Source organism: Drosophila innubila, assembly GCF_004354385.1.
Source record: "Drosophila innubila isolate TH190305 chromosome 2L unlocalized genomic scaffold, UK_Dinn_1.0 5_B_2L, whole genome shotgun sequence".
Classification (NCBI taxonomy): Eukaryota; Metazoa; Arthropoda; class Insecta; order Diptera; family Drosophilidae; genus Drosophila; species Drosophila innubila.
This window is the reverse complement of record NW_022995373.1, coordinates 5,504,798-5,531,150: the sequence shown is the minus strand read 5'-3', so window position 1 is coordinate 5,531,150 and position 26,353 is coordinate 5,504,798. Positions and strand designations below refer to the sequence as shown.

The 26,353-nt window shown below is 38.5% G+C and overlaps 1 protein-coding gene and 1 long non-coding RNA gene across 2 annotated transcripts in view; both read right to left on the bottom strand.

The window, feature by feature from the left end:
• Positions 1 to 2,594: 2,594 nt before the first annotated feature.
• Positions 2,595 to 26,353, bottom strand: part of LOC117782746 (glucoside xylosyltransferase 2) — a 109,055-nt gene continuing 85,296 nt past the window's right edge. Inside the window, exon 5 of the mRNA XM_034619783.1 lies at positions 2,595 to 2,908. Coding sequence (XP_034475674.1) covers positions 2,860 to 2,908 — 49 coding nt within the window. The 3' untranslated portion in view covers positions 2,595 to 2,859. The remainder of the gene's footprint in view (positions 2,909 to 26,353) is intronic.
• On the bottom strand, positions 21,740 to 22,393 carry LOC117782752. The gene is made up of 2 exons (XR_004617329.1): positions 22,157 to 22,393; positions 21,740 to 22,126 (listed from the first exon to the last, which is right to left on the bottom strand). It is a non-coding gene; the product is annotated as an uncharacterized LOC117782752 (long non-coding RNA).

Genomic DNA, 26,353 nt, shown 5'->3' with positions numbered 1-26,353 from the left:
GAATTTATTTTAATTAAATTAAACTTTCCAAAAACCCATTAGAAAAGGTCGATGTATCGATACATCGATGTTCGCCCCCCAAAAACATCGAAACATCGATGTGGGCAAACATCGATGTATTTCCAGCACTACTTTAAAGACTTCTGCCAACGGCTCGGGATAACGCTTCAGCACACCGCACCGTACTCCCCACAGCAGAATCCGACTGAGCGAGCAAACAGAACGGTAAAGACCATGATCTCTCAAAATCTGGACGGAGAACAGAGCAATTGGGACGCTCTGCTATCGGAAATTAGCTAAGCCGTCAACTCCAACCCATCGGACAGCAGCGGGTTCAGTCCCGCATACTTGGTGCAAGGACGGGCATGCTATACCACGAGGTGACCCCCAGCTAGGAAAATTAAGCCCTCGCGCCGGAGGACAAGGCGCAACACCTCCATGAAATATTCAAGATGGCAAAGGATAACATGCACCGTGCAACCGCCGAACAGGGCCGACAACATAACATGAGGCGGAGGGAGTAAAAACCCACCCTTAGCGACCTGGTACTACTGCGCCAACATCACTTCTTTAAAGCCGAAGAGGGATTCGCTGCAAAGCTCGCACCCCGATATGATGGCCCGTACAATGTCGTGAAGTTAATTTCACCCAACATCGTTCAGATCCAACACATGAAGAAAAGGGTACGTCGAGTAGCTGGCTTGGCAGACATAAAGATCAGTTGGGAGATCCCGAGGAGACAGACGAAACGACCGTAACCGACGAGCTAATCCACCATAAATAATACGACCATACCCCACGTAGTCTACGTACCTTTTTCCTACAGATGCCTTCTCGAAGCAACCGTCATCAGTCACCAAGAAGCCCTGGCCGAGCGCCTAGAAGCCCGTGGAATCATCGACCACGAGCGCGGACTCAAACGGTTGCCGACCCACGGCAGCCCGAGTCAACACGGAGATCTAACAATTCCCGGCCTGGACCGCGAGCATCTGCTAAGCCGGTCGCCCTTCCACATCGCGGACCAGGGCCACCAATGACCCTCGCCAGAGTCCACCGGGAAGATTCCATCCAGGATCGCGAGCATCGGCAGAGCCGGTCACCCGTCAACGTCGCGGGACCAGGACCAGGCCCATCATTAACACTTGCCGGAGTCCATTGGGAAGATTCCATTCGGGACCGAGTGCGTCGGCTGCGCCGGTCGCCCATCTACATCGCGGGACCCAACCCTCGAACGAGCCGACCAACGAACAGAAGGCAGTTCGGCCCGCCAGGGCAACATCCCCATGAGGAGATCCCCGCCGAAGACAACGTCCACCGGTCCATGCATTCAGCCAGCCATGCCGAGACATCCGTCGAACCAATCGTCGACCCGGCCCTCGCCCTAAGCGACAACCTGACGACACCCAATAGACCAGCCTAGACATTGGGGTTGGACTTTAGCCCCGCCACTCTAGCCATGTTGCAGCTGTTCACGGAGTTTGAGACTGCCACGGATTGGCCACCATGGGGACTGAGCAAGACGAGCCCGTCCACTCCGAACGGTTTGCTAACCTGGTGCACAGACCAGTGAGCCCGCTGCGCAGTCGAGAGGCTGCGACGATCATTGTGCCTTCCGACGACGAGCCAGTGGTCATAAGCGAAGACGAGGATGACCCAATGCCGGACGAACCGGGCCTGACGATCGCCCCGAAGGATGACCCACCCACGCCATATGGCTCCTGGGAGAAGGAGGCACCACCCAACTACGAGGAGGCTTCACCAGCACGAGGGTTTTAGCCACGAAGGAGACGACAGCGATAAGCCTGCTAGGCGTCGTCGACGTGGCCCGGAGTATCCGAGTTTCTCGGACATCAGCGAGGATAAGGACGGACCAACTACGTCACGACGACCATGGCTACCCTTCGACCTGGATACCGGGCCCAGTACTTCCGCAAAGGCTCGACAATTACAGAGAGAGAGAGAGAGAGAGCGTTTGTGACAGCGATAGGAACTGCGTCGTAGAAATTACGTCACCAGCATTATTATTATTATTTTTCGTTCGCCAAAGTCAGTCTTTGATTATCGCTGAAACGCACAGACGTGTAAGTTAGCAGAGGCCAACGACACCAGTGTAGTATGCATATATATCGAGTATCCACTGTACCAAGAGTACTTAAAGCGTACACACTGTAACACTTTGTTGCAATGTTTACATAAACAAAACCCAGGTCATTAAACCAAGTGGTCGAATATTGAACCGATCAGCGCGCTAGTTACCGCCAACCGCCCTACATTACCCCCTCCTAAGCCCCCTCGAACAATGTCAATGGTCTACTAAACGTCCATGTCGTTCAACCCGGACACTACTTTGTCCATCGCAACAACTTGACTACATTGTCTACCACAGCATAAACCGCCGACGCAACACACTTGAGATTCAATGTAAACAACATTGAATCTGGGACTCGATATCCGGCGTAAAGCCGACTCAGCGGTTTCGTAATACATTAGCCCCTACATAGCTCTATATTCATATACTTTGTTCCCTTATATACTAAGCCACAGAGCCTCTGCGAAAGGCTTCTTATAACTAAAACGAAATAAACTCTGTACACTTGGATTTCAAATCTTGCCAGAGGCAGTCAGTCTTTATTCTTTTTCTTAAACCTAAAAGATATTTAAATGAACATTTAACATAATACTGAACATAAAGCAACACCAAGAGGATCAGCTCAAAGACGAACCTGGATACACCAGCAAGGAACTGGTAATTGGCGCAGCCGGATTAAAGAACCGAGGATCGTTCCCTGGAGAAATGGAATTCAACTTTATCTTATTCTTTACACTGTAATATTACCAGGTGAGCACTTAGTGGCAACGCTAGGCAGGAAAAGTGAAATGTGAAAAGTGCAATAATGAACAAACTCGCCTGTGAAAAAGAAAATTAATAAAAAAAAAAATAATAATAAATAATATAACTCAACGAAAAAAATAATATATATTAATGAAACCTAACTTGTATTTTCGTTCGGGCATCTAGTGCAGATCACCGCCGATATGCAAATACATATATACAACAAATTATATTAAAAACATTTTTTTGTTTCTGACGGGCATCTAGTGCAGATACCGTTGGTATGCAAATTAATTAAATAAAAAATATTAATTTTTTGTAACCGTGCCAATATCTAGTGCAGATCACCGCCGGTATGCAAATACATATATACAACAAATTATATTAAAAACATTTTTTTGTTTCTGACGGGCATCTAGTGCAGATACCGTTGGTATGCAAATTAATTAAATAAAAATATTAATTTTTTTGTAACCGTGCCAGTATCTAGTGCAGATCACCGCCGGTATGCAAATCACTGCGGACGGCAGTTCGCGTTAGTGACGAAAGCAGCACGAAGGGTGCGAAAGGCGACTAACTATATATACAGCTAAGTTGGAAAATTTGCTACGACTGTCCGATCAGATCGAGCTATATACCGATCGACAGGTTTAGTTCTAACTTACAAAATGGCGTACTAAAACTTTTTCTAACCAACCTGGGTCATGAGATACGGGGGTGTAAGTGGGAGGGGAAAAATTTTGATAATTGCAGCTTATGGGGCCGTTGGGGCTTTTTGGTAAAATTTTTTATTTTTTAAAAATTCTACTTAAAAATACGCGTCGATTGATACCTCAATCACCCAAATCCGATAACTGGTTCAAAAGATAAATAAATTTGAAAATTTTAGTGGACTTCTCAAAATGAAATGAAAAGTCAGTTTGTTTGTCTGTTTGTCTGTTTGTCTGTTTGCATCAAAGCGCTAAAGAAGCTTAAATGTAATGATGGGGATTGATTCCTTTCAAAATCTAGAAATGTTTGTTCTACGACTTTTCAATTTCCGCTAGTTTAGCGGGAAAACGCTAAATCCAAAATTGAAACCTCAACAGTTTCCAAACCATAGAAGCTACAGATATGTTCTATATATTATTAGAAAGGTGTGTTTGGGGGCTTTTAGGCGTACCTTTAAACTTTTTTTGTAAAGTACTCAGGTAACATTTTACAGGTGAAATAAAGTTTTTTAGCTTACATTTTGGCGATTTCTGACAAAACGGCTCTAACGATTTTTGTTAAATTTTAATATGTTGTAATACGTACAATTTCGCGTTTTTTGGTATATGAAACATAAACTTTGGTTGAGGGGTTCGGAAGATATTACCTGTTAAGTGAATAAATACATTTTTCTATCGGTCGAAATCACGTTTTAGTACGAGAGTACGAGGTTTTATGAGATATCTCAACCAAAATGATACAATATGCATTTAACTTGATTTTATTTATTCTGACCAAAGTTGGTTCAAATCGGACCACTATATCATATAGCTGTCATAGGACCGATCGGGTCAAAATTAGGTTTTAGTATGAAAAACTTTTTTGTTTAATGAGAAATCTTAACCAAACTAATACAATATGCATTAAACTTGGTTTTATATATCCTGACCAAAGTTGGTTCAAATCGGCCTACTATATCATATAGCTGTCTTAGGACCGATCGCTCCAATATTAAGTCTTAGTATGAAAAACTTTTTTGTTTTACTAGATATCGTAACCAAACTAATAGAATATGCATTTATTTAAGACTTATATATCCTGAACAAAGTTGGTTCTAATCGGAACCACTATATCATATAGCTGTCATAGGACCGATCGGGTGAAATCCAAGTCTTAGTATGAAAAACTTTTTTTTTCATAGTAAGTACGAGGTCTCCGACAGTATAGTATGCTCGGCTGTAGCAACGCGAGCAAAGCGAGCAGGGGGCGTGGCCCCCTAGTTTTTCTTTATAATTATAAAAAAAAAAAATTTTTTAAATATGAAATACGTTCAACAACTAAATTTTTATATTTTACTATTTGCCTGCATTAATGATAAAGTTCAAAATGAAAATTGGCATTCGGCACCGCGAAGATCACCCTTTTAACAGCACAATGCCAATTTTCGTTTTTATATTAATTTATATTTTTATTTAAAATTTTTAGATTAAACTGAATTTTGTTCGTCACAAAATTGGATATCAGAAATTTTGGGTCTAGAAATTGCTTTCGTCACTAGACTTTTACCTCGTTTAGAGGTTTTTTTTGTGGTACATATATACAACAAATTATATTAAAAACATTTTTTTGTTTCTGACGGGCATCTAGTGCAGATACCGTTGGTATGCAAATTAATTAAATAAAAATATTAATTTTTCGTAACCGTGCCAGTATCTAGTGCAGATCACCGCCGGTATGCAAATACATATATACAACAAATTTTACTAAAACAAAAAAAAAATAAAATAAAAAAAAAATTTTTTTCGTTTCTGACGGGCATCTCGTGCAGATACCGTCAGTAGACAAACACATATAGAAAACGATATTTTCCTATTCCACTTACTGTACATACTTTGTATACTTATCGCCGCAAACTCATAAACCTAATTCTCCCACCACGCAAATATCAAATTACGCTCTCTGTCAAATGCAAAGTATAAACAAAGCACTTATGAAGAACAAAAAAAATAACCAATCTTTTTCTGCTTGAACTGCACTTTGCGGTTGGAAGGGCCACTCATAATCCGTATATACATTCAATTGTATACAACAAACTCGAGTGGGCGTCCAAATGTAAAATAAAACCCTAATATAAACAAAACAAAAAAAAAAGAAAAAAAAAGCACTAAATAAATTTACATTTTTCCCTATTACTATTGTCACTGAGTCCACACAAAATATTTTATATCACACACACACTAATTATACATGTATTACAGACGGCAACAATAATATCGTCTACACAAAAGTAATAACAAAGATAAGTTATATTGCAAATTACACTATATTACACATTCATACGTACACTATAAAAAAAAAAAAAAATATAATTTTTATAAAACATTATATATCTTAACATTAAGTCACACTTTTATACACTATACATTTATATATATATTTATTTATATATTTTATACACTATATATATATCACATTTTCAAAAAAAAAAAATTTAATTATATTAAAAAGCCTATAACAAACAACATTTCGTGAAATTGCAAATGTCCCAAAGAGGTTTAGTCGCCAAAACAAAGTCCAGATTAGGCCTAAGAAGTAGAACCCTTAGAAGCAGCATTAGCTTACCAGAAATTCGGGAAGAAGAACCCTTTATGCCTGAAACTCAGAGAAACATGGATTCAGGAAACGGTTCTGGAACTGTCAGGAATGATAGTCCTGCAACTAGTGGGGCAGGTATAGGAGATGCCAGTACCGCACTAAACACTTCTATTAACATGACTCTCAATCCAACCGATATTCTCGCTTTCGTTAAGCAACTACCTACTTTTGAAGGAATCCCGGGAACATTGGAAAAGTTCATAGTTAGCGTCGAAGAGATTATCATGCTGATTAGGGGTACGGACCATACACCTTACGGACAGTTGCTATTACGAACATTGCGAAACAAAATAATAGGAAAAGCAGACCAGACATTGAACATGCTAAATACTAGACTTGAATGGGACCACATTAAGGAAAATCTAAACAGTATGTACTCATGCAAGAAGACCGAGCCAACACTCATTAGGGAAATACAAACCCTGCCAGACGGACTTCCATTAGGCAAGCTTTTCTTTGACATTATGAGAATCAGTAATCAATTGCTAAACCTTCCTTATTCATATGGCCACCAGGGTGTAAGCCCGTTGACCAAAAAAGCAATGTATGACGACATTTGCCTTCATGCTTTCTTGATGGGACTTCGCGATCCCCTTAGGACAATTATTAGGGCTAGGAACCCGACTACCATCGAAAAAGCATATGAGTGGTGTCAGGTCGAACAGAGTTATTACTACCAAAATAAAAATAGGGCTCAAAACTCTAACAATAGCACAGGCAGGACCAGACCTTATGACAAAAATTCTAACCAAAACAACCAAGGAACCAACTTCGGCAATAGCAACTACAGGTCAGACAACCGTAGGGACACTAACCCATCAAACCAAAATCCATTCAGACGGGAGGGCAACCAGTCACAAAACAATAACAACCCCAGACAAGACGCTCACAATCGTGGTAACAATAACTCGGGGCCACGCCCCCACCCAAATTTCGATAATATAAATGACAACGAAAATTTTCAGAGGGAAGCCTCGACAAACCAATCGGATACGTAAACAAAAAAACTCACGGAAAACACTTCCTACATACTTCTTAATGTTTTCCAGACTAAAGCGCCTTTAAAATTTTTAATAGATACTGGTTCGACCTTTTCTTTTCTTGACCCGATTTTCGCCGCAAAAGACAGTATATTGGGCTTGGCCAATAATGTCACAATTCAAACCGTTTTGCATAGTTATGAAATAAAAATAAAATTGTTTTGCCCATGCCACCGGAACTTAAAGAATCAGGCGAATTAAGCTTGCTACTTTTCAAGTTCCACCCATATTTCAATGGGCTTTTAGGAATGGATTTCCTGACGTCCCACAAAGTAAAAATAAACATGCAGGATTCTAAGTTCGAAACACCTTTACGACTATCCAAATTTTTACGGAAATTAACTGTAGCACCGACCTCCATTTAATACAACCATTGACGAAAAACCGCATTCACCTCCCAGTTAATCTTAAGGAGGGAGATTTTCTTTGTAACCCTACGAACATCGACGCAAACCTTTCCATAACCGGAGGCCTTTATACGGCTGTGAACGGATCTAGTTACCTCGAATTAACAAATATCTCCGACGCAGAACAAACCCTATGTTTGGACCAACCATTAGAAGTAATACCATATAACGAACATACTTACGACCAATTACACAGCATTGCATTACAGGAAGAACCCCATTGCAATGCGACACATTTTTCCGACCACTTACAAACTGAACATTTGAATAACGAGGAAAAAGAAGGCTTACATAAAGTATGTAAGGAATTCCGAGACCTTTTCTATGACGATAATACTTCCTTAACTTTTTCTAATGCTGTAAAGCACAAAATCCCGACAACTGACAACATACCGGTTCACGTTAAGACCTATAGGTATCCGTACATACATAAAGAAGAGGTGCGAAAACAGATTAAGAAAATGTTGGAGCAAAACATTATTAAAAACAGCCACTCCCCTTGGGGCGCACCTGTGTGGGTGGTCCCCAAAAAAGCTGACTCTTCAGGAGCAAAGAAGTGGAGACTAGTAATCGACTTTAGGAAGTTAAACGATAAAAAAATTGCTGACAAATACCCCATCCCCAACATTAACGATATCCTCGATAGTATTGGAAGAGCCAGGTATTTCTCCACCTTGGACTTAGCAAGCGGGTTTCATCAAATTAAGATGAGTTCCAAGGATATGTCTAAAACCGCCTTCTCGGTAGAAGGTGGTCATTACGAATTCACAAGGATGCCGTTTGGCCTAAAAAACGCCCCGGCTACCTTTCAAAGAGTAATGGATAATGTACTAGGAGATTTGGTAGGGCGAATTTGTTTAGTATACCTCGACGACATTATAATCTTCTCCACTTCCCTTCAAGAACACTTAACAGATATTAGACTAGTTTTTCGTAAATTGCGTCAAGCAAATTTAAAAATTCAAGTAACAAAGTCCAATTTCCTTAGGAAAGAGATAGATTTCCTGGGACATATAGTTACTCAAGAAGGAATCAAACCTAACCCGGACAAAATAAAATCAATTAAAGAATTCCCGTGTCCCCGAACGTCTAAACAAATTAAATCTTTCTTGGGATTGCTAGGATACTGTAGGAAATTCATCAAAGATTTTGCCAGAATAACAAAACCATTAACAAGACAACTCAGAGGAGGCAAATCAGTTGTTATAGACTCAGAATTCCGACAAGCTTTCGACCTTTGCAAAACTCTACTTATAAATGACCCTATCTTACAATACCCTGATTTTGAAAAACCTTTTATCTTAACAACCGACGCAAGTAATTACGCCATAGGTGCAGTACTAGCACAAGGACCAGATAATTCTGACAGACCAATTTGTTTTGCTAGTAGAACATTAACCGACCCAGAGACTAGATATTCCACAATTGAAAAAGAAATGCTAGCCATAATCTGGGCAGTCAAATATTTTCGACCACACTTGTATGGCAACAGATTTAAAATAATAACTGATCATAAACCCCTCATTTGGTTGACTAATTTTAAAGGTCAAAACCAGAAAATTCTCCGGTGGAAAGACACATTAGCCGAATACGACTATGACATAGTGTACAGGAAGGGTTCCCAAAATGTTATTGCTGACGCACTTAGTAGAATAGAACCAAACACATGTGTAAATGACGATAGCCATACCGTTCTTGCCGACATTCCGTTAGTTAAAGCACCGATTAACAATTTCGCTATTCAAGCAATATTTAAAATCGACGCAACACCTTTTTGGACCAAAACTTCCCCATTCACTCACAAAATTCGTAACTATATATCAGAACCTTCTTTCGACCTGAATAAGGTCTCCAACATCTTGAAGTCGTTACTCGTATTTAACAAAACCTTAGCCGTATACACAACTGACGAAATATTCAACTTAATAAAAGAAGCATACCTAAAATACTTCGCAGACACTAATCGTTATAAGATCTGTAGATGCTTGACCTTCTTATCCGACTCAACGGACCCGAACGAAACCAACAACTTAATTAAAACTTACCATACTAAAAATAATCACAGAGGTATTGACGAAACATACCAACACCTTAAACGAGAAATCTACACCCCTCAGTTAAAACATAAAATCTCTCAAATAATCCGAGACTGTGAAGTATGCCTTACCCTTAAGTACGACAGACAGCCTCAGAAGCCGCCTTTCGTATTACCTGAAATACCGAACGGTCCGTTAGATATCATCCACACAGACATTTACACTATTAACAACAATTACAATTTGACAATAATTGATAAGTTTTCTAAATTTGCACAAGCTTATCCACTTACAAATAGGAATGCTGTTAGCGTTACGAAAGCCATTAAGGATTTTATGAAACAATTTGGTATACCTAAGAAAATAATACTCGACCAAGGTGCCGAATTTTCGGGATTAATTTTTAAGGATTTCCTGGAACAGTATAATATCGAACTTCATATCACTTCCTTCCAACGATCAAGCAGCAATTCGCCGGTTGAGCGGTTGCATTCAACACTAACAGAAATTTACAGAACAATCCTTAATAAGAGAAAAGAATTGAAATTAACCCAAGACCATGACGAAATTCTTGACGAAAGCATAATTACTTACAATAACGCCATCCACTCTAGCACTAATCTCACTCCTTTTGAACTATTTAGTGGACGAACACACATTTTTGACAAGACAATTAAGTTCAATAACGAACATGACTATTTAACAAAACTAAATGAATTTCGAAGTACACTTTACCCAATCGTTAAATCAAACATGCAAAATCAGACCCATAAACGGACGGAACACTTAAACGAATCCAGGACAGTCCCTCCCGACATACCAGCAGGTAACTTGATATTTAGGAAAGAAAATAGAAGAAACAAAATAACACCTCGTTTTAGTAAACATAAAGCTCTTATAGATAACGGGGTAACAATACGTACTGCAAAAAGACAGAAACTACACAAGCAGAAAATAAGGAAAATAACAAAAACAATGAACAACACTTAATCACACTACTTAATTGATCGCTTATATTAACAGTTACAAAAAAATTTTTTACAAACTCTTACAGGCTGACACTAGGGCACGGACAACGACTTTTAATCGACATTTTGGATAAGGATCAGCCGTTAATAAAAGTCAACCTAGGATCGGCTAGAACAGTAAACTCATTTAAAACTATAAACCATGTCATACACCTAAACGATTACGAAGAAACAGCGGGAAAAATTTTGACAGTAATAAATAGCCTGCCTAATGACAAGGAATTGTCTGATTTAAAAAATACACTAAAAGAAAAAATACATCAAGTCTTAGAAAGATTAAACACGTTATTACCAAACAGTAACAGACCAAAGAGGGGATTAATTAATGGATTAGGTAGTATAGTGAAATTCGTCTCCGGCAATATGGATGCCGACGACGAAACAAAAATAAATAAGGACTTGGCAAACCTCCGCGAAAATCTAGAACTCGATCAAAAATTCCAAATAGAAACATTAATTAGATTTAAGAATATCACAAACCATATAAACACTGAACAGGAAATGATAAATGATTTTATTAACACTTATCAAAATAAAATTTTTAAAGAAATAGATTCAGAACAACATAACATTCAACTTCTCCAAAACGTTGACCGAATAAATTACAGCATTGACATATTGTATAATCATTTGAATAACTTAGCGGAAAGCCTGCTATTTGCCAAACTAAAAATAATACCAAAATATATTCTTAACTCAAAAGAGATTTACAACATAAAACAGTTGCTACTAGAGCAAAATATTAAAATTGAATTGGATCATGAAATGTATAATATACTTTCATTAGACTCCACAACGATAAACAAAACACTTATATTCAAAATCAAAATACCAATTTTATCAAAACACGAATATCAATATTACCGCCTAATACCCTTACCATTTAATAACACTAAATTTGTAATACTCCCACAATATATTATTAAAAATAAGTTAGAAATTAAGATTTTAAATTCACCTTGTATTAAACTGGGCAAATTACATGTATGCGAAACCCCGGCAACACCAACCAATCCCGATTGCCTATACAATCTACTCAACGATAGCAAAGCAACGTGCAACATCATCGACGGCGGAAATCAACCACAAATCTTCGTACCAATAAAAGGACTACTGCTTATCTTCAACGCCAAAAATTTGAATATCACTTCTGACTGCATGTCTGACAAGACCTTCAGCGGTTCCATGGTCATCCATTATGAGAATTGTTCAATCTTCGCGGACGGTATCAAATTCGTCGATGCCGCCACCACCATAACAGACCAAATCGAGATCAATCTACCACATGTCCACAACCTAACTACAATACCCGAAAATAAAGAGCTGAATCTCCAAGACCTTCACCTAAGCGACATGGAGAACGACCTATAAATAATTCGGATAAAAGACCAGGCCACTGTACAGTTGACAACCGTCTATGTGCTCATCGGAATCCTGTGCTTAGTCACGACCCTCGCATGGATCTTCAAGAAGAAAGCGATTATCTTCACACCTGCCACCCTGGATCCCGTTGTCACTCCTGCCATGCCTTCGTTTGCCATGCCCTCATTATGGCCGTCGTTCCAAGTTAAGGGGGGAGGAGTTACCGCCAACCGCCCTACATTACCCCCTCCTAAGCCCCCTCGAACAATGTCAATAATCTACTAAACGTCCATGTCGTTCAACCCGGACATTACTTTGTCCATCGCAACAACTTGACTACATTGTCTACCACAGCATAAACCGCCGACGCAACACACTTGAGATTCAATGTAAACAACATTGAATCTGGGACTCGATATCCGGCGTAAAGCCGACTCAGCGGTTTCGTAATACATTAGCCCCTACATAGCTCTATATTCATATACTTTGTTCCCTTATATACTAAGCCACAGAGCCTCTGCGAAAGGCGAAAACGAAATAAACTCTGTACACTTGGATTTCAAATCTTGCCAGAGGCAGTCAGTCTTTATTCTTTTTCTTAAACCTAAAAGATATTCAAATGAACATTTAACATAATACTGAACATAAAGCAACACCAAGAGGATCAGCTCAAAGACGAACCTGGATACACCAGCAAGGAACTGGTAATTCGCTCACAGAAAGTGCAAGTGTCAGCATTCTGTTAGACGCGCCGACCACATGACCAAACTCAAGTGTATGCATATACCTTCGCGCTCCAGCTTAAGAGAGCATATTTACATATATATAATACATAATATACATAACCGTCTCTCTGCTGTCCAACTGTGGGCAGCGCAGCAACGAGACCTAGGTTTAATTAGACCTTAAGGAACTATGTAAGAACAGATTCAACTGAACGTTGGAAGCGGCACCTTCGCTGCTTCCTAATCAATAAATAACTATAAACAAAAGCATTGTGTTTGACATACTACATGGCGACCGTGACAGTTTCACTGTCACTAAAAAAAAAAAAGTGAAAAAGTGAAGTGACAGGAAGACTAACGATCAAGAGACCAGAGATCAACGAGGATCATCGATGGAATAAATGCAAGAGGGCAACGACAACCGCAACAACAACAACAAGCAACAAGCGCTAGCACGGATTGGATGGAAACCGAAAAGTCTGAGTGAGTAGAGTGCAGTAATGGGCAAACGCGGAGGTCAGAAAAATAAGATCAATAAAAGAATAGCACACATTAAGTGGCTATTATATACAAATAAGCCGCCGCCCGCATGGGCAACAGCGCAAAAACTTACCGAACAACTTGATTTTCTGAAAGAAAGCCTCCAGCAACGAAAGCCCAATACTGCCACTCACTCAGCAAATATTAAAGTTATCAATACAACATAACTAATAAACCACCATCTCCAAAGCCGTTGCCGAAGAAGCCCAACCTCTGCCCAAACGACTGCGAGGGACCACTAGACGCCCCAGCATGCAAATCCACATGCAGGAAACCAAGGACCAGTGCGAAGACCGGCACCGGCCCCGCCTGAGCCAATAGGCCCCGGACATCAGCAGCAGTAAAGTCAACAGCGAGAGGGGCACTCCGCCACTTTCGCCTACGAAGGAGCGTCAGCGTAGCCAAACCGGCGACGACCAGCTGACGCGGAGGACATCCGGAACATCTATAACGCCTGAAGCAACTGGAGCAGCATTACTTCTAAATTAAAATTAAAATTATTAAATAAAATTTGTAAAATTGCGCGGAACCATTTCCGTCCAATTAGAAGTGTAGCCTGTGAAGCTATACGAAAAAATAGGCAGGATATTGTAAACGTAGATGCAAAATAATGCAATAGACAAATTTTCGGATGACATAAAAAACAATTTCAAACACAATTTTAAAATATATATACCCAAAATGGGAATAGTAGATGTTAAGTCAGTGGATTCCACTGCTAATGTTATCAATAAAGTAGAGTCAAATAGCAATGATTTAAAGCTTATACATACATTGTTAATAATAATTGTTGTAATAATGTGCGCAAACTGTTTTTATAAATTGTATAAATTGCACAACAAATGTTTAAAGAAAAGATATCAGAGCCAGGCAAACGATCTGGACAAAATTTAAAAAATTTTAAAAAAACTAGTCGGTCGGTGCTACAGGCGAGCATACTCGACTGTCGGAGACCCCGTACTTACTATCCAAAAGCAGCCACTTCTAAAAATTAAATAACATTTAAGATAACCTTAAATTCTTATATATAAGCCTACATAAATTTGTCGCCCCTCGAATTTGTTTCCGATAATATTAAAAATTTTATCGGCACCCAGGGAACACCACGTATTGGCAATTACACTTGTAATGGACCTTTGAGTCGACTTGAATGACGTTAAGCGACCCCAAAGTTCCCCAAAAATGGTTTATATCTGCTATCTACGCAGATAAAATTATATGCATATATATATCTATATATATGAACATATAGTAATAAACCTAAAATAATAATAATAGTAATAAAACAAAATAACAGATAATAATACAAAATAAAAATATATATTCATATATAGCTTAAAGATTTAATATAATAAATATAAAGATCGCCAAAAATCTATCATCTAAAACTCACTATTTCGGACACAATGGTGACTATATATAGTCTTAAAGGTGCGTGCGTTGGCCCTGTTATCAGAAATACTTGTCGTCGCCCAATCAATATGTGTAGCACCATTGGTTGCAGACGAATTCAAATTTAAGAGGACTCATATCCTAATCTAGATACAAATTTATAAATTCTATCACTAGATCTTCTGAGGGAGCGTAAGCACAGATTAAAATCTATTAAAACTATTAAATTGCTATTTTAAAATAAAAAACTCTGAAATAAGTCCTCAGATTATGCTTTAAATTTGGCAAGGTTGGGGTTTTGTATAAAATTAAAAATCCTAAAGACTTGTAAAACACGGCAAACTCAAACACTGCAAATGTTACGTACATATGTTATATTAAGCTACGTACGAATGTATATATATTTTATAATTTATACAAATATTTGTTATTATTTTTATAAGTAATCATGAAACACACGCACATAAAAGCAGAGTGCACTGCAGTGCGCCAAATTAAACAAATACGCTTTCGCACTTTAAAACATATATTTTTATAGTATATATGCCTTCCTAGAGTCTTATGTTAAACACTATTTAATAACACTAGTCACACTAATTATCTTAAAATGGAACACTTGGTAGCACAACAAAATCAAATTTCAAAATCACTTGTACACAGCGCGCACAAAAGAGTTGAAAAAGAGTCAGTTTAAAGTCAAATAGACATACATATGCATTAATCATTAGGAAGAGCAGGACATCCATATGTGCAATTCAAAGATCTGTTAAGTGCACACATACATACATATGTTGGCACGCGCCAAAACAAAAGAAGTTTCTAGCTAAGCATTCATATATATAAACATGCGTTTATGCATATTTGGCTATGTTAAGCATAAGTGAAACCTTAACAGAGAATAAATTAAAACTGCATGTTAAACATGCTAAATGTTAAATCAAATAGTAAAATAATTGAAAACCAAAAAAAGACAAATTTACTAAAAACATAAATTTACACAGTAAATTTATAATAAACATGAAATTAACATAGAATTTTAACTTAACGTTTATATAAATACCAATGTAAAATTATTTAAATGAAATTTTAAACATGTATTCAATATTAAATGTCAGTATAACATTCATAAATAACAATTTTAATAAATTGTAAAATTAAAAAAAGCTTAAATTCAGCTGGAAAAGTTGTTCCTGCCTGGAATCGAACCATGACAAAATTGCACAAATTTTCAAAAGACAAAGGCTCAAAGTGTTGAGCCACTCTCGCACTTATGTCTTTATCCTCCTAAATGGCCATATTGCTTGTTTTAGTGCTCAATTAAAAAGTAAAAGAAATAATTTATATTTTAACATTTAATGTTAATATTACATTTTAAATAAGCACTGAGTTTGTTTTAATATAAAATGAAATTGAATTCGAACATAAATAAATTAAAAATCTTTCGCCCACGGCAGGACTCGAACCCACGAGCACTGTCCGACTCCGCGACTCAGTACACTGCGCCACCGAAGCTCACGTCTGAATGGACGCCAATTTGTTATATAATATGTTAATATAAATTTTTTGTTTTATCAAGATATTCAAGTTTTAATTACTGCCAACGCGCCATCAACGAATTTAACAGCAAAATTTATTATTTGAATATCTTCGCTATTTACTGTGCGATCAGAATGAAATTTTCAGCAAAAACTTAGGACAATTATATCTTCATCTGTGCAAAATCTGGAATTTCTGGCTTTCAAAATGCTCTTATAATTTGGATATGAAATTTTCAATGTCGATTTGCAGGCGGTTAAGGGGGCGTGGCTGATTTTTGAAACAAACTTGATCTGCCTGCAGTATAGAGGAGCCTACATACCAAGTTTGGTGTCTCTAGCTCTTATAGTCTCCGAGATCTAGGTGTTCATACAGACAGACAGACAGACAGACAGACGGACAGACAGACAGACAGACAGACGGACGGACATTGCTATATCGACTCGACTATTGATGCTAATCAAGAATATATATACTTTATAGGGTCTGCCACGCCTCCTTCTACCTGTTACGCACATATTCGGTAAAACAAACCCAATAGACCCCTGTACTTTTTTTAAGTACGGGGTCTAAAAAGGCACAAACAACATTAAAATTAAAAAAGTATAATTAACTCTAAGAAAATAAAATGAAATAAATAAAATTAATTAAAAAAAATATATATTTTTGAATAAAGTATGGCTAAACTAAAGACAATTAGAAAAAGATATGATAGAATTCAGTTTAGCCTCATTTTAAAGAAAGAGTTCATATCCATAATAAAATGGAATGGAATGAACTATATAAAGAATTAAATAATATTAAAGCTGACTTTGATAAATCATACAAGTCACTTACACAGAATAGGCAAATTCAAAAGAATACCGTTAAAAAACATGTAGAAATACTAGTAGTATGCTTTAATGAAGCACGTTTACTAATACATGGCCAGAGAGAAAAATTAAATCAAGAACATTGGTCACAGGTATCAAAATTTTTAATCAGATTACGATCAAACTTAGTATCAATAAAGCTAAAGTTCAATTTAGATATAACAGTACCGACCATACTGAACACTTCTCTAACAGTTGAAACTACTGATGAACCAGAATCAATAGAAGAAACTGACCAAATAGAATCAGAAGAATTTGCGAAGCCAAACCCTAAAGTAGAAGAACAAGACTTAAATAATCTTACAATTCCAGCTGTTTTGATGTCAGATCTGGATAATTCTACAGATTCTGATACTTGCTCAAGCATAATTGAAAACAAATCAAGCGATATCACAATGGCACAAACCAATATTGATTTTATTAATACAGCAACCAAGCTTGTACCAGTTTTTGATGGTAAAGCTGAAAACTTAACAAGTTTTGTTGATGCATTAAAAATATTGGAATTGATAAAAGGCGATCACGAACAATTAGCAGTTTCTATAATAAAAACAAAGCTAAACGGTGTCGCCAAAAATCTAGTCGGAAATGAAACAACAATAACTGAAGTAATTTCCAGACTAAGAAGCAATGTCAAAGGCGAAACTGTAGAAGTATTGTCAGCAAAACTGATGAACCTACAGCAACGCAATAAAACTGCTAACCAGTATATACAAGAGTTCGAGCAGTTGACAAAAACTTTAGAAGGTGCATATATAACGGATGGCTTACCCCTAGAGTTAGCCAGAAGTTATTCCACCCAAAATGCTGTAAAAGCAAATACCAAAAATTGCACAATCGATAAGGTAAAACTTATCATGCAAGCCGGCACATTCAATACTATGAATGATGCCGTATCTAAATTTGTAAATAGTTGCACAGAAGCAACCGGGCAGCCAAACACTGTCCTATATTACAAAAATTACTCACAGCGAGGAGGAAACCGCGGCCGTGGAAGTCACAGAGGTAACTTTCGCAATAATAATTACAACAATAATAGCCAATACAATAATGTACGAGGCCAATATAGAGGAAACTCGGAGGCCATGGCAACTCGAGTCGAGGCCATAACAATAATAACCAAAGTAATGTGAGAGTAACCCAAAATACATCGGAAAACTCACAAAACCCTTTAGATACTCGACAGTAGAAAATGCAAGGGTTCGTACCATTAATCTCAGTCAGAATATATTTGTATCATTCAACCATGTGGCTACAGGAAAAGAACTTGTCTTTCTAGTAGACACAGGTGCAGACATTTCAATAGTTAAAGAAAATTCTGATGTCTTTCATGACATACAAGAAAATTACATAATAGACATTAAAGGAATAAGTCAAGAGGTAACCAAATCCAAGGGGTTAACTTCTATTGAGATACAGACCACTAAATACATAATCCCACACGATTTTCATATCGTGGATTTACAATTCGCTATTCCTTGTGATGGCATATTAGGAATCGATTTTATAAGAAAATACAACTGTCAATTAATCTTCAATCCATCTGAAGAAGATTGGCTTATAATTAGACCTAATAACTTAAAATTTCCAATTCATGTTCCAATGACATACAGTTCTGGCAACAACTCAATACTTCTGCCAGCAAGATCCCAAGTTGTTAGAAAAATCCAACTAAATTCAGAAGAAGACAGTGTATTGATTCCAAATCAAGAAATCCAGCATGGTATTTACATAGCAAGTACCATAGCAACATCTAAATACGCTTTTATAAGACTACTCAATACAACAAATAAAGATCAAGTAGTCAGTACGAATAATTTATCTTATGAATCACTTTCGAACTACGAAGTAGTCAAAACCAATCTAGAAAATAGAGAAGAATCTGTATTATCTCAACTTTCGAAAAACTTTCCTCCACAATTCAAATCACAGCTTTCAAGCTTATGCACCCAATATAGTGATATATTCGGATTAGACACTGAGCCAATAAGCACAAATAATTTTTACAAACAAAAACTGAGATTAAAAGATGATGAACCAGTGTTTATAAAAAATTACAGAAGCCCACACAGTCAGGTGAACGAAATACAGAAACAAGTCGGAAAATTGATCACCGACGGGATACCTTCGGACCGTGCAGACGTGTTTCTTTAAAGCGCTCCGAATTAATCAAAATTAAATAGTACTCAAGTGCAGTAAAAATCTAAAATTAGGCCAAGAGCCCCATAGTGCGATGCGCACGATCATCCATTTAGTTTTGAAAGTGTAATTAAACAAATATATAAACTTTAAGCAAATTAAATAGAATTTGAATTGAGCAAGTGTTAACTTCAATGAGTCACTACGATACCCGTGCCCAACGTCAGCGAGAGCAAGACGAGCGGCGACTCTCTTTGACCAAAAATAACGCTTACTTTAGCTTTGTCTCAGAAGCAAAACCACCAACGCAACACACAACAGCCGAAAAATCAAAGCAGAACCTCTTAGCCGTAGAAGATGTGAGAGCGCGTTCTTGCTCTCCGATTTTACCAACTACAACTCCAAAAACCTGGAGCGAAGAGTGTGCCTCTCCATTACCGACTCCCTCACCGCGGAATCCACTATCACCACCAAACTTGCCCGTACAAGTCGCTGCTGCTAACGCTACGGCAACAACAACGTTAACTGTGTCAACAGTCGTCGTACCATCTTTTGCTGACCAAGCGCAAGCTCTTTCAACTACTGCTTCGATTGCAAGCGCAGCGTCAAAAGCAACGGGTCCGGCTAGGCAGACCGGAATGGATCGCTACATTCAAATAAAGCGAAAACTTAGCCCACAAAAAACACGGGAAAATAAATCAAAAATTAACCGCGGTAACTCAAACCAAACTGCTGGGGACACAGTAAACACCATCAATAGATTTGCACCGCTGGCTGATACTGTCAACGATCAGCCTACCGAAGCTGGAAATGGACCAAAAAAACCAAAGCCCCCACCAATATTCATTCGAGAAAAGATATCCAACGCATTGGTGAACAAGATCGTTGACCTAGTTGGAAACAACAATTTTCATGTCGTTCCTTTAATTAAAGGGAACATTCACGAAGTCAAGCTTCAATCAAAAGACGAGGAGCATTTCCGTAAAATCTCCAAGTATCTAAATGAAGCTAAGAAAAACTTCTACACTTATCAACTAAAAAGCAGCAAGGGCCTGCAGGTTGTACTTAAAGGTATTGAACCGGATGTAACACCTTCCGAGGTCGCAAGTGCGTTAAAAGAGAAGGGCTTTCTCGCTAAGAGAGTTACAAATATTTTAAACAAAAGCAAAATACCGCAACCTCTCTTCAAAGTTGAGCTGGAGCCAGATAGTAAAGCTCCAAAGAAAAATGAAGTGCACCCGATCTACAAACTACAGCTCCTGCTGCATCGCCGGATCACTGTTGAGGAACCACACAAACGGAATGGTCCAGTTCAATGCTCAAACTGCCAGGAATATGGACATACCAGGACGTACTGCACGCTGCGTTCGGTATGTGTAGCTTGTGGAGACTCCCATGGCCCCGATTCCTGCCAAGTCAACAAGAATGACCCTAGTACAAAAAAGTGCGGAAACTGCGGTGGAAATCACACAGCTAATTACAGAGGCTGTCCAGTGTACAAGGAACTAAAAAGCCGCATCCGACGTGTACCAACAGCACGCCATCCGCACCTGCCAGGTGCAACTATAGCTTCCCAAACTACACCCGACGTCTTCTTCGCCAAAGCAGCCAGGTCCTCATTTGGTCCCGCAAACACTGTCAACGGCATATCTTTCGCCAATGTTTTAAAATCTGGCCTTCAAAAATCAGCTCCCTCAGCAGTGCCCCCAAGGGTAATACAAGAAGATTCCAGTATGGATAACGCGCAGCAGCCCATGCAGCAGTCACAAAGCCCTATTGAAACGATGATTTTCACCCTACAACAAAGTATGATGGAGTTCATGTCGTTTATGAGATCAACTATGCAAAATCTTATGCAAAATCAAAACACCTTGATACAGATGCTTGCATCTCAACAATCCAAATAATCAATGGCGCCTCTACGAATATCTCTGTGGAACGCCAACGGTGTTTCACGGCATAAACTTGAACTTACCCAATTCCTATACGACAATCACATTGATGTAATGCTGCTTTCTGAGACGCACCTTACTAACAAATATAACTTTCAAATACGTGGATACATATTCTACGGCACAGATCATCCGGATGGAAAAGCACACGGCGGAACCGGTATTCTAATAAGAAACCGCATCAAACACGAATTCCACAAAAGGTTTGCGGCAAACTATCTACAAGCCACATCTATAATTGTACAATCGGACATCAGCAATCTTACTATCGCCGCTGTATATTGTCCTCCCCGCTATTCAATCTCTGAAGATCAATTCATGCAATTCTACAATTCACTGGGACAGCGATTTATAGCAGCAGGAGACTATAATGCGAAACACCCGCACTGGGGCTTTCGCCTTGTGACCGCAAAAGTAAGGCAGCTATACAACGCAATCATAAAGCCAAGCAACAAACTCAACTATGTTTCCCCGGGTAGTCCTACATACTGGCCAGCAGACCCCAACAAACAACCAGACTTAATAGATTTTGCTGTGACAAAAAACATCCCACGCAATCTGATAAGCGCCGTAGCACTTTCGGATCTTTCATCCGACCACTCCCCCGTGTTATTAAATCTACTCCAATCCCCGGAATATGTGGAATATTCTAATAGACTCACAACACACAGAACCAACTGGCTCAAGTACAAGAAATACGTTAGCTCTCACCTCGATCTTGCTCCGCAGTTCAACATCGAAGCGGACATCGACTGCTCTGCGGACTTATTAGAATCAGTACTTGTTGCAGCAGCTAAGATCTCTACTCCACAACGCGCGCATGTGCAGACGAATAAACGTAAAACTAATCTTCAAATAGAACAACTTGTTCTGGAAAAGCGACGATTGCGACGTGAGTGGCAGTCTCACCGGTCGCCATCTACAAAACAACGCTTTAAAGATGCTTCACGCAGACTCAGCAAAGCTCTTAAGCATGAAGAAGCAGATGCCCAACGCCGCTACATAGAGCAATTATCACCAACCAGTACCAAGCATCCTTTGTGGAGGGCTCACCCTACGCTAAGTGCGCCGATCGAAACAGTAACGCCTATAAGAAACTCCTCAGGCTGCTGGGCCCGTAGCGACAAAGACAGAGCTAACACATTTGCTGCTCACCTACGTCATGTATTCCAACCAAATCCCGCAGCAAATTCGTTTTTACTATCATCCTGTGTATCTGATAGTCCTGGCGAACCTGAACCACCTGAATTTCGTCCAAATGAAATTGTAAAAGTCATAAAAGAACAGATGAAACCAAAGAAAGCTCCAGGCTGCGATCTAATAACTCAAAAAATGATCATTGAACTTCCAAACTGTGCTATTTCCCTCATCTGTAAACTTTTCAACGCGATTACAACCATCGGCCACTTCCCAAAAAAATGGAAAAAATCGGTCATTATAATGATTCCCAAACCAGGAAAAGACCATACAATACCATCATCGTACAGACCAATTAGCCTACTACCGTGCTTGTCTAAGCTTTTTGAAAAATGCCTCTTGACGCGCATAATTCCTCATCTCAGAACACACAAGACAATCCCAACACATCAATTTGGCTTCCGAGAAAAGCATGGAACTATCGAGCAAGTTAACCGAATAACATCAGAAATACGTACAGCATACGAACATCGGGAATACTGCAGCGCAATATTCCTCGACGTCTCCCAGGCCTTCGATCGAGTGTGGCTTGAAGGTCTCATGCATAGAATCAAATCGACGCTCCCAGTGTACACTCATAGGCTTCTCGAGTCGTACCTCTACAATAGAGTCTTCGCAGTGAGATGCAACTACATCCGATGATCATATTATAGAAGCTGGAGTTCCCCAGGGAAGTTTATTGGGACCAACACTATACGTAATTTACACAGCGGACATCCCCATAAACGAGCGGCTAACAACATCTACGTTTGCCGACGACACCGCAATTCTTAGTCGTTCCAGATGCCCCATTGAAGCATCAGCACGTCTAGCTGAACATTTGGCGGTAGTAGAGAAATGGCTAGCCGACTGGCGTATTAAAATAAATGAACAAAAGTGTAAACATATCACGTTTACTCTCAACATGCAAACATGTCCTCCGTTAGCACTGTCTAATACACAACTCCCACAAGCCAAAGAAGTAACGTACCTTGGCGTTCATCTTGATAGGCGGCTCACCTGGCGTCGGCACCTCGAAGCAAAAAAAACGCAGATTAAACTGAAAGCCAACAACCTCTATTGGCTTTTGAATCCCCGATCTCCTCTCAGCTTAGACTACAAGGTTCTACTCTACAATTCCACCATAAAACTAGTGTGGACCTACGGCTCGCAGCTTTGGGGAAACGCGTGCAGTAGCAATATTGATGTCATTCAACGAGCACAATCAAAAATCCTGAGGACTATCACTGGGGCACCATGGTATGTTCGAAACGAGAACATTCATAGAGATTTGAACGTTATATACGTCAAAGATGAGATAGCAAGACAAAAGGCGAGCTACAACATTAAACTATCCTCACACCCAAATCCTCTTGCTCAACGGTTAACTCGGGTTTGCAGTCGAACCCGCCTTAAACGAAACGACCTTCCAGCCCAGCAATAAACCCTTGGGGCACCGTAGATCATATTAAGTCAACATGACTGTTAGTTAAGCTTTAAATATAAGATTTGATAAACTTATTGTAAGTCTCCCTTGGAGAAGATTCAATAAATAAAGGCAAAGTAAAAAAAAAAAAAAAAAAAAAAAAAAAACGGGATTGTTGAACCATCTGTATCTGAATACAATAGCCCATTATTACTTGTCCCTAAGAAACCATCTCCAGGTTCAGAACAAAAGAAATGGCGATTAGTGATTGACTATCGTCAAATTAATAAAAAATTACTGTCTGATAAATTTCCACTCCCAAGAATTGATGACATTTTGGATCAACTTGGACGAGCAAAATATTTTTCATGCCTTGACTTAATGTCAGGATTTCATCAAATTGAACTCGAAAAAAGTTCAAGAGATATAACGTCATTTTCGACGAGCAATGGCTCGTATCGCTTCACGCGATTACCTTTCGGACTAAAAATAGCGCCTAATTCATTTCAGAGAATGATGACTATAGCATTCTCTGGATTAGAACCTTCACAAGCATTCCTTTATATGGATGACTTAATAGTTATAGGTTGTTCCGAAAAACATATGCTTAAAAACTTAACAGACGTTTTTGAGAAATGTAAGAAATACAATCTAAAGTTACATCCAGAAAAATGCATTTTTTTTATGCATGAGGTGACTTTTCTCGGTCATAAATGCACAGATAAAGGAATACTTCCAGATGACAAGAAATATGATGTCATTATGAATTACCCCACGCCGCACAATGCGGACAGCGCTAGACGTTTCATAGCATTTTGCAAGTATTATAGACGATTCATAAAAAATTTCGCCGAATATTCACGGCACATAACAAGATTATGTAAAAAGAATGTTCCTTTTGAATGGAAAGATGAATGCCAAAACGCATTCGATTATTTAAAAACAAAACTCATGGAACCTACTTTGCTACAATATCCTGATTTTAGCAAAGAATTTTGTATAATTACTGATGCAAGTAAGCAAGCGTGCGGAGCGGTTTTAACTCAAAACCATAACGGACTCCAACTTCCCATTGCATACGCATCAATAGCTTTTACTAAGGGAGAAAGTAATAAGTGTACAACTGAGCAGGAATTAGCTGCTATTCACTGGGCAATATTACATTTTCGACCATATATTTATGGAAAACATTTTACAATCAAAACAGATCACAGACCATTAATATATTTATTTTCAATGATCAATCCGAGTTCTAAACTGACACGTATGAGGCTAGAATTAGAAGAGTATGATTTCACAGTCGAATACCTACAGGGAAAAGATAATTATGTAGCTGATGCGTTATCAAGAATAACCATTAAAGATCTACAAAACATAACTGGAAATATAATGAAAGTCACTACAAGATATCAAAATAGACAGAAAATCCGCGCGGATAACAAAGAAATAGAATTGCCTACGCAATCTATAAAGAAAGCTTCTAAGCCCAACGTATATGTAGTCATAAACAATGACGAGGTACGTAAAGTAGTGACCTTGCATGTAAAAAATACGCTATGTTTATTTAAGCATGGTAGAAAAATTACTGCAAGATACGATGTTAGCGATTTATATACCAATGGAATCCTAGACTTAGGTCAAAGGCTTGAAATGCAAGCCGGTATAAACAAAATCAGCCAACTTAAAATGGCACCGTGGGAAAATATCTTTGAACATGTTTCAATTGATAATTTCAAACAAATGGGCAATAAAATATTGAATACATTAAGAGTAGCGCTACTCAGCCCGGTGACCCTTATAGAAAAACAAAAAGAAAAAGAAGCTATACTGTCTAAATTTCATGACGATCCAATACAAGGAGGTCATAGCGGCATTGCAAAAACCTTGGCCAAGGTCAAAAGACATTATTTTTGGAAAGGTATGACTCGAGATATTACTGATTACATACGAAAATGTCAAAAATGCCAAAAAGCTAAAATAACCAAGCATAGTAAGACCCCATTAATAATAACTGATACGCCAATAAATGCTTAAGACAGAGTGATAGTGGACACTATTGGTCCACTACCAAAATCAGAAAATCACAATGAATATGCAGTCACTCTTATATGTGACCTAACTAAATATTTAGTTGCCATACCAGTTCCAAATAAAAATGCGAACACTGTCGCTAAAGCAATTTTTGAATCATTTATTCTGAAGTACGGTCCAATGAAGACGTTCATTACGGACATGGGAACAGAATATAAGAATTCTATTATAAATGATTTGTGCAAATACCTAAAAATTGAAAATATAACATCAACTGCACACCACCACCAGACAGTTGGAACAATAGAACGTAGTCACAGAACTTTCAATGAATACATACGCTCATATATATCGGTTGATAAAACTGATTGGGACGTATGGCTTCAATATTTCGTTTTCTGTTTCAACACGACCCCCTCAATGGCACATAATTATTGTCCATATGAGTTAGTATTTGGTAAAACAAATAATTTACCAAAAGAATTTAATAGTATAGAAAATATTGAACCAATA